Source organism: Pteropus medius, unplaced genomic scaffold, assembly GCF_902729225.1.
Source record: "Pteropus medius unplaced genomic scaffold, Ma_sr-lr_union100, whole genome shotgun sequence".
Lineage (NCBI taxonomy): Eukaryota > Metazoa > Chordata > Mammalia > Chiroptera > Pteropodidae > Pteropus > Pteropus medius.
In genome coordinates, this window is record NW_024352149.1 from 833,426 (window position 1) to 843,896 (window position 10,471).

At 40.1% G+C, this 10,471-nt stretch overlaps 1 protein-coding gene and 1 pseudogene across 1 annotated transcript in view; one reads left to right on the forward strand and one right to left on the reverse strand.

Moving 5' to 3' along the window:
• Positions 1-1,966, forward strand: part of LOC120589419 (60S ribosomal protein L29-like) — a 2,269-nt gene extending 303 nt beyond the window's left edge. Inside the window, 2 exon segments of the mRNA XM_039846990.1 lie at positions 1,277-1,521; positions 1,524-1,966. Coding sequence (XP_039702924.1) covers positions 1,277-1,521; positions 1,524-1,966 — 688 coding nt within the window.
• A 551-nt stretch (positions 1,967-2,517) lies between these two features.
• Positions 2,518-2,997, reverse strand: LOC120589420 (ADP-ribosylation factor-like protein 1; annotated as a pseudogene).
• Positions 2,998-10,471: the final 7,474 nt, after the last annotated feature.

The window sequence follows — 10,471 nt, forward strand, 5'->3', positions numbered from 1 at the left end:
GAAAGTACAAGAGGGCAAGGTCCGGCTTAGAAGAAACAAGTTATGACATGAAGAATTTTAGAGAGGGAAAAGCAGGGCAGTTTTTAAAAGACGTCCCTAAAGGACACAGTTGCCTTAAACAAAAAACTCACAGGAGGTAAAAAAAAAAAAAGATGTCAAAATTCAAAAAAGTTTTACATGGAAAAAAATCTTTATATTTTCACCCAACAAAAACTTAGATGTTTAGGTAGCTTGGTTCTTTGAAGTCACGTAAATGTCCCTTCAAAAAACACCTTTTAATTTAAGGTGTTTTTATGCTGATGAATGGTATCTTTATGCAAACTAGTTAATAAATCTATTAATTATAGGAATTTGGGAACAATCTTTGTGTATTTATCATATATTTTATTTAATACCTTGACCTTCATCCAATAACTTGTGCTTCTTCATCGTTTCTCTTTCTGGTGACTCGTCACCTCTCTCACTGGAGCCACTCATTTTAAGCAATCACACCCTCTAACCACCATCGCCTTCCATCCTTCTGCTTAGCTTCTCAAGTGCCCACGCTCTAGCAATTTCACAATCTTTTCGAGCACCGTCAACTTTTTAATCACATCACCCACCTTGCGTGTTTACTTCCCACTTTATCCAGTATTGATTCCTGATCCATTGTTCTGATCCCTGTCTTGCAAACATCTCTGCATACTCAGTACTTGTCTGGCAAAACCCACTCAAACCCAGCAGTGCCCCCGGATCGGATTACAAAGGGCACACCACTTTCTTAACTGCACAGATTTCAAACGGATGTTCGCTGTTACTGCCCAGCAATTTTACTCTCTCAAATGACAACTTCACACTTGTCTCTCTTTCTTCAAATCTCTTCATTTCCACCCTCTACTTTTATTCCTTCAGTCTCAGCTGATGACCTGGCCTCAGAATTTATTGAGAAAACAGAAGCAGTAGGACAGACGCTCCCTCATTTTCCACCAATCTATGCCCCATGCTCTCTGCCTTCCCTCCCATTCTACTGTGTCCCTCCCTGCTTCTAACAAGACCAATCCGCCACTGCCCTGGCCTCTTTTTTTATATAGATCTTTCTTTATTTCCTTCAGTATAAACTTTTTTTTTTTTAAATGTGCTGTGAATTCATCAGATATAACCATTTAGCATTGTTCATACTACCTCTACTAGTATGGACGAATAAATTTATAGGCATTATTTTGAATGTACGGTGTCTATTTCAATTAGCATAATTTTATTTAAAGAGTTGTTAGGTTGTCTGTGTTGGCATTTTCAGGTGTACTTTATGGGACAAGCTTCTGAAGTATCATTTTGAGCCCTGTTCCTACTTTGCTAGCAGTTGGGTAGCCAATCTATCAGAATCCAAGATTCCACACATCCATAAGAGAAAGACATTACAACCTATCTTGGCCAAGTCCAAGAACCACACCATGCACAGCCAGTCCTTAAAATGGCACAGAAATGGCATCAAGAAATCTCAATCGCAAAGATATGAATCTCTTAAGGGGGTGGACCCCAAGTTCCTAGGAACTTGCATTTTGCAAAGAAGCACAACAAGAAGGGGCTGATAAAGATACAAGCCAACAATGCCAAGGCCAAGAGTGCATGTGCTGAGGCTATCAAGGCCCTCATAAAGCCCAAGGAGGTCAAGCCCAAGATCCCAAAGGGCGGCAGCTGCAAGCTCAGTCGACTTGCTTACAGGGCTCACCCCAAGCTTGAGAAATGTGCTCATGTAGTTATTGCCAAAGGTCTCAGGCTCTGCTGGTCAAAGTCCAGGGCCAAAGCCACAACTCAAACCAAGTCTCAGGCTGTGGATGCAGCTCCACCTCCAGCTCAGGCTCAGGCACCAGCTCCCAAAAGTGCCCAGGCCCCTACAAAGGCTCCAGAGCAGAAGTCTCTGTCTGCTGACACGAGGATAGAAGGACTGTATTGGGCTGGTGTTCTCTCGTGCTATTTGTACAAATAAACCTGAGGCAGAATCTGTCAAAAAACAAATAAATAAACAAAAAATCAAACAGCTTAAATAAAGTGGTCATTAAGCAAATGAAGACCTAGCCTGCTCTATGGAGTCTAATTTTTGGAAACACTTAATTCATTTTAGGGGGGGAAAAATCTCAGTTAAGGTATTTATTTGTGTTTATCCAAACAAGCTGCAAGTACCAATTCAAAAATAGGAGGGTTTTTTCCTCAATAAGAGTACATTCTTTAATAGGGCTATATTTGAATAAGAATTCCACATAAATAGAATATAGAATACACACCTTAGCACAAGAAAGCAAGGAATACTTAACATTACAAAGACCAGACATTCAGTTGATTCAACCATGATGAGTTACCCTTCCAACCAAATACTTATTTTTTATATTTCATACAAATGTTGCAGTCAGTTCTGTATATGCTAACAATCACGTGCAGTTCTAACATTCAGTCATGTGAAGCACACAACTATTTCCAAAAGGATATGTAATGTGGTCTTCATTTCAGAGGAGCAGAAGTGACTGAATCGCTGTCTGCTCTTTAACCTTCCATTAACCATTTCGTTGTCTCCTCAAGGCCGGTGCCTTTGGTTGCTGAAGTTTTGAGTATTTGCCACTTTCCGTCCTTCAAGACAAGTAACCCAAGTGAATGTGCCATCTCTGAGGGAGCAGAGTCCTGTTCCATGTCCTCCTTATTTGCAAACACCACAGAAATGACTTTTCTCGGTTCTTCTTCCTCCAACATGGCAATTCACTCTGATTTAGAAACGCCAGTTCGGTCTCAGTCACAACTGTCTACTACATAAATGGCTGCACCTGTGTTTCAATAGTAACATCTCCAGTACGACCTGATACTTGGCTGTCCCGCTAAATCCCAGACCTAGAATTTAAGGTTCTCATATGTTACCACCTCAACATTAAATTCAATGGTAGGAATGGCAGTAACGCCTTCTCCAGCCTCTAATCTGTACAAAATTGTAGTATTTCTTGCTACATCTAATCCCAAAATTAAAATCCTCATTTCCTGGATTCTTTCACTCTGTATCTAAATCGCCTATAGGCTCTACTTTCCAAAAAATATCCAGAATCTGACCTCCTTTGCTACCGCTCTGGTCCAGGCCACCATCCTCTCTCACTTGGATTAGTGCAATGGCCTCCCCTATCCGTTGTGTTTACGTTTAGCTGTGTATAATTAAAAAACTAAAAAAAAAAAAAAAGCTTAAACAAAATGTAGATGCATTTCTCTCTTATGTAAAACAAGTCCAGAAAATAGGCAGTCTTAGAGTTGATGAGATGTTTCCATACTCTCATCAGGGACATATTGTAGCTATCTGTTCTACCCAGCCTCAGGGTGTGCTTCCATTTTATTTGTTTATTTTTTTGTGGTTTCCCTTTTAAAGGTCACCTCATGAATTAAGATGGCCACAGAAGTTCCAGCCATTACATGTCTGTTCCAGGCTGGCAACGGGAGGAAGGAGTAAAAGAGGAAAAGAAAACTTTGTCCCAGAGGAGAAGGTTCTTTTTAAGCACCGCCCCCCAAATGCTACCAATTGTCTTCTTTGAGTTCTTTGGCCAGAACGTAGTCACTAGCCTATGTCCAGTTGTAAGGGACGGCCAGACTATAGAGATTTCAGCTGGGAACATTGCTGCCACCAACAAAATCAGGATTCTATTACTTAAATAAGAACGGACAGATGATGATCAAGTGGCAATCAGCAGTCCCCGCTATTCCTTTTCCTCCTCCCAGCCTTTTGCTCTGTATTCCATTCCTCTCCAAGCAGCCTGAACGTAACTCCTCTGCTCAAAACGTGTCGATGGCTCTCGACACACTTAGATTCAAAGTCACAGTCCTGCTGGTGACCTACAAAGTCCTGTGCCAGCCACCTGACCTCATCTCCCATCACTTTTCCCTACTCGTCCTGCCCCATTGCTATTCATCAGACAAACAAAACTTGCCCCTTCATTAGGGCCTTTGCATTTGTGGTCCCCTCTTCCTAGAAGTTCTTCTCCCAGATCTCCAGGTAGCTTGCCTTTGACTTCCTTCCAGTCTCTCTGCAATGCTGTCTTGTAAAAGGAGTGCCCCATACACAGTGCACACGCATATCTACATTCTCTGTTCCCTTGGCCTTCTTTAATTTTCTCCTTCGAACTTACCCTGTCTGAAACGTTAGTATTTTTCAGTTGTTGTGTATCTCTCCTCACTAGAAAACAAGCATCGTGGGAGCTGTGATTTGGTCTCATTCATACACTGCTCTTTTCCCAACTCTTAGGATAGTGCTGACAGGTAGTGGTCACTCGATGAATATTTGTTGAATGAAAAGGTTAGTTTTTAATATGAAGAGTCTAAAGCTCAGTGGGTCAAATCTCATTACTCTGTGACTGGCCAATTGGAGATGAGAGGTTGGGGGGTGGGGAGTGGAGAGCAGGTCTGCATCCTGTTAGAACATTCAAATGATCATCAAAGGAATTGTTTGAAATTAAAAATATATCTGTTAAAAGAAGAAAGAATAAATGAATCCCTCACCACATTCATGAACCCTAGTCTAACTACCAATTCAACTATTCCCTGTGATTATGAATGCTTCATGGAATCATAAAAAGAATATAAACCCATTGTTTTTGCCTGGTGTCACCATTTACTTTGGCATAAGTGCCCTTATCTTCCGTAGCTTATTTCAGGGACTGAGGCATTCACTCTCTTGGAAAACCAAGCTCTCTGAGCTCTGGCCTTGAAAGACCACCAAGGTTGCCTTTGAATCCTCTTCTTTTACTGCTTGGCTAAAAATAGGGCTGTTTCACGAAAGTTTTTGAGTGGGAATGCCCATATTGCAATCACAAGCTAGCCTGATCTTTTTCTCTGCCTTGGAATTGAAAGTCAAATGAGAGAATAGGTTTTAAGACCCTGGTCATTGTGTCTATGGGAACTTGGTCTTAGGGTCCCTGCACGCTCCCCAGTTGCAGCAACCCTTCTGCACATAGTTACATAAAGAACAAGAGGCGCACTCCACGTATGCACCCTCGTTACTCTGCTCCCTCTCTTGAGAAGAAAAGACATACAAAAACAAGCAAGCAAGCCAATAAAGCAAGCATTAAACAAAAGGGTCTTTTAAATCTTGAGTGTTTTATAATTAATAATAATAGCTAAACTCTGTGAATGATACTATGTTCCTAGAATGTTCTAATGACTTCACATGAAGAAAGTCATTTAATCCTTACAACAACCTCATTCTGTAGGCACTGTTATTTTCCTCCATTCTACACATGAGGAAACAGACGATAAGAATAATGGATATCGGCCACATGAGACCTTGACTGGAAGGCTTCCCGGAGGAGGTGGCCCATGAGCTAGATTGTAGGATGAGTAGGATTTATAGCTGGGTGGTAGCCCAGAGGACATTCTGAGTAATGAGAACTGATTGAGAAAGAGTACAAAGAGGTGTCCAGGGGGCAATGACGAGCCTGCCAGGGGAAGGAAAGCAGAAATCTATGAAGCTGCATCATTGCTAAGAATGGGAGACCCCCACACACAAGAACCAACTGGAGTTTGTCCAAAGATTCGTTAGAGATTCACCCCCTTGGTGCCAGTGCCCATAGAACTTTTAGCTCTTAGGCAAGCGTTCAGCTGAAATCGTTGATTCTATTTTAATTAAATGGATGCTGCAGAGAAAGCAATATTAATATAAGGAGTGCGCAAGAGACAGGCATGGCTTAGATTTTTGCAGAAAACCACTTATCCACAAAGATACAGTTAAGTGCGGATACTGTTTCATAGCCCGAACATAACAGGCAGCAAATATGAATGTTGCAACCTGATTGACTCTTCCTACTCCGGGAAACGGAGAGCGCACAACAGGTGTCTTTATTTCTACAGTGAATTTTCTTCAAAAATCTTTGTTTAGTCCACACAAAAAGCCTAAAAAATTAACTTTGTTTACAATTAAAGAAAAACCTTCTTAATTTGTCCAAGTAGTGAATGTTTTACCTTAATAGATGAGAATGATATCATTTTAACAGTGCAGATTGCTGTTTGGACCATATTTTTAAATCGCTTGGCAGTACAAATACGTATACTAACAGAATGAATTGTCTGTCTGATTTATTTCTCACCATGCTCATAAAAGGTTTTAAACTCCATGCAATTGTTTGCTTCTATTTTTTTGTATAAGAATTCTTGAGTAGACTCTTAATCTATGTTAATATACTTTAAAATCAATATAGTCCCTTCGATAATGCAATAAATATACATTTAGCACTACTGTATGCCTACCATTCTGCTAATTGCCCCACAGAGAGACAGAAAAGTGTTAAGAACAGCTGTTTAGTCTTCACAGAGTTTCCATCTCCTCAGGAAGACAGGATGTCATAAGTGAAGAAATTAGACAGTTATGCAAGGTAGTATATAATTAAATGCTAAAGTGTTTGTTACAGACTATAAATAATAAAGCCATTCAAACATTTAGAGAAATCCAATATTCAAATCATTTCCAACAGGAATACTTTTTCTTTAATTTTTAAAATTGTCTTACAAATCTTTGTCCTTTGTGGAAGTGATTTTTAAATTTGAGAGTGACTTATAAGCAAATATGAATAAAGTAGACGATCAAATTGGTGATTGTTTTTGTGGCTCTGGAGTCAGGGTTCTGATTTCTTTGTGTACTTCTATGTTGACTGTATCTGCTGCACATCGTTGGTGGGGAGGAAGCCAGATGTCAGGCGATGGGGACAGAGGAGACTGCAGGGGGCAAGAACAGCCTGAGAAAGTGGAAAGTTACACGAGGCCTCTGCAGACGTTTTTTCCAACACGTAGTTGAATAATTCTTTTCCAGATGAACTTCATGTAATGGAGTGCGATTGGTCTATTAGGAAAAATGCCTGGTGTTTCTCATGCAGCTGAGCACAAATATGAATTCCAATATATTCATTTATCACAAAATACATATTTTTGCCTTTAATTCATTAGATCAGTAAAATTCAAGGTGTTAACTCCCTGCCAAGGCCCTCTGCGTCCCAGCCAAGATGCTGGGAAAGCGTAGTGCTTCGCAGAGAGAGGCACAGGTGCTATGGCTCACAGACACAGTCTCCAACGCCCTGGTGACAATGGCCACTGCAGTGCTGGTGGCCTCTGCACTTGCTCTCTGCTTCTCACTGCTGTGGCTTCTAGTTTAGGTCCTGTGTAGATGTAGATGTGAACAGAACCGACTCCATCTCTGTGTCCAGGATTTCATTTCATGTTTAAGTTTCATGCTGAGATCAACCTCAGTGTCCTTAGCAACCATATCAAAGCCTTTTAGTTAATGATTATCTATCTCTGTTCCCTAAAATGTCTTAAATAGTTTTGTTGGTAACAGGCAGAATGGCATAAAAACCAAGATATATATCAAACTGGTGATAAGTATCGATTATAAGCAATCATCTATCACAAGACCACCAGGAGGTATGGCCCCTGGTGCTACTGCCTTCTTTGTTTCTTTGTCTTATCAATTATCAGTACCTGAGTTATACTATATAAAAAGGTACAGTAACAAGAATCTATAGCAGAGAAAAATCTGTGTAGAATTGCTGGGTTGTCTCTTTTGCTCCAACCCTACATCCCCATAAGTAGGTTACCCTACAATAAATTCTGTTATATTCCATAGAGTTGCCCACTTCATTTGTTAGTCTTAAGATACCTCTTCGATACGGTGGCCATTACACCTTTGCCCACTGTCAGACAGGACCATCTGCTGCAAATTCTCCTCACCCTGTGACCATCAGCTCTGAATAACCAGTCACTTTCTGTAGCTCCCATTTCCTTGAGGGACCCAAGGAACTTTTCTGGATCTCGCTGTATCATGTGCCCAAGGCAGACCTGAGGGGCCATCTCAGTCTTTCACTGCTTGGAATTCTTCCATAACCACTTCTAATCTCAGGTTACTTGGCACTATGTCAATCCAGTGATTTTCCAGAGGATTAATATATCATGAATTGGTTCTAAAGAAACACAAGCCAGTCCCAACACTCTGGGAATGCCTGCCTTTGTGCAGGCTGCTATAACAGAACACCATAGACTGGATGGCTTAAACCACAAACATTTATTTCTCACAGTTCTAGAGGCTGAGAAGTACAAGATCGAGGCCTCAGCAGATCCAGTGGCTGATGAGAACCTGCTTCTTGGTTTGTATTCTCACATGGCAGAGAAAGGCAGGTGGCATAGAGGGTGTGTGTGTCTAGGCTCCTCCTCTCATAAGGGCACTAATCCCATTCATGAGATTTACTAATCACCTCCCAAAAGCTCCACCACCAAATACCATCACAGTGGGGAGTAGGGTTTCCACGTGTGAACACTCAGTCCATTGCAGCCCCAAATTATCTGGCCATTTCCAAATTTTCTTTAATAATATTTGGACCTGTAGTAGGACAAGCAAGAGCACTGTTTTTCATGACTTACCTTTTTTTCTCTCTCTTTCTCTGTTCTCCTGATCAGACCCTGCAAACCTGAAGTGCTTTCTTTGTCAATGTCGACAAAAGAGCTACAGGGGAAAAAACTGGAAGGCAAGGGAAATAATTCATACAGTATCATCTTCATTATGTTTGGGGATTTTATTTTTAAATCTCCTTTTTTGTTGACAGTTCCTTGAAGGGAATGGATCTTTATCTTTTGAAGATTGAACTTTTTAGATTGATTTTTTTTTTTTAATTTTTAGAGATACCAAAAGTATCCCAAGGCACATCTGTTGAATAAAGTGGATGAGATATTTGGTTAGTAGGCTAAGGCATTGATAGAAGAGAAGAGAAGAAAAGGAAGCAAAAGAAAAAAAGAGAGGAGGGAGGGAGGGAGAGAGAGAGAGAAGGGGAGGGAGGGAGGGAGGGAGGGAGGAGGGAGGGAGGAGGGAGGGAGAAAACCAATGAAAGAAAAGGAAAGAAAGGAGGAAAGAAACTAGGGAGTTGCCCTGATATATGGGGCAGAAATGAACTGAAAACATTCAAAAGCTGGTATCATTTGTCCTTTCCTGAACAGTCTCTTTGAAAGCCTACCTGACTCAAGTGTGTGACCTAGAGTTACATTCGCACGGAAGAACAGTAGAAACCAAACATTAAATGATCAAAAAGCTATCGCTTATATCTAAACTCCTATGCAATGACACGACTTATGAAAACGTAGCTTCTAACTTATACTTAAGGACAAATGTATTTTAAATCAAATATTGCACTGGTCACTGTGATGTCTTTGGCCACCTGAAAGCTCTATTGGAATTCTCTCAGTATTTTCTCTATTTTTTTTTTTTTTTTTTACAAATTGTAATAAATATAGAGAGAGTGAAGGGGGTGGGGGTGGGGAATTAAGTCAAATACCCACTAGTTGCTTTCATGTTATTTTTAGTTGCCTTTTACATAGCCATTTATCCACAGAGTTGAATCTCTGGCCAACCCTAATTCTTCATTTCCAATTCACAATGTTAAGCTGGTACTTCCTTATTTTAAAGGTCATGGTTTGGTGTTAATGCATAAGAGCTGAAATTGATGTAGAAATGAGATCCTTTTTTTTCCTCCCGTCATAGCAATGTCATTAGTTCTTGTTCAATGGGCATGTCACATACCTTCCTGTCCTCTTAGAGAAAAATATTGCTTAAGCTTTGCAAAGTACTTTAAAACTATTTTTTGAAGAACAGCCAAAAACTGAACTATGAAGATTGGAGAGTCAGTTCTCCAGTCAAAAATCTTTGTAGAATAAAGATTCCCAAGGTCATTTTAATAGATTATTTAAGAAAATATTAGAGCTTGACATATAACCTTTCAGCTCTGCAAATTACTAGCTTTCTGATCTAAGGTCAATTACTTGACTCCTTTGCACTTCAGTTTATGCTTCTGTAAAACAATGGATAATAAGGGCTGCACTCATGGGTTCACAGGGCTTTTGATGGATTCAGGATGAGACTTACCTGGTAAGAGAAGCGCATCACCAGCTAGCTGCCTTTCTCTCGATGCTACTTGTAGTGAAGTGATCTAAGAAATTATCCTACCCAGGGAAATTGAATTGAACTGCAGAATAATAGCAGGGCAAACTCTTTTTATTTATTTATTTAGAAAAAATTTTTCATTTTTATTTTCTTCATTTCAAGTGTATAGTTCATTGGTTAGACATTTATATATTTTATAAAACGATCCCCTAATTGCTCTTTCTCTTCTCTGATTCTCCACCTAGCCGATACATTAGTGCTAACTTCCTTTCCTATGCTGTGCTCCCCATCCCCATGACCATCTATCAACTAATGTCAAACTCTTTTTAAAGAGCAGACAATTTGGAGAGTGGAAGAAGCATGGGTCTTGGTCTAGAAATCACCCGGGGAACAGTATGATCTTGGGCAAGTGACCTAAGTGTGCTCTGAGCCTCGTTGTCATTATACATAAGATGCAGTAAATCACCTAGCATTCAGTGATGAAATAAAATACATTTTTACAGTACTGAGTACATTTAAGTTGGAAAACAAAAGATTACTTTTGGGACACAGTGAATG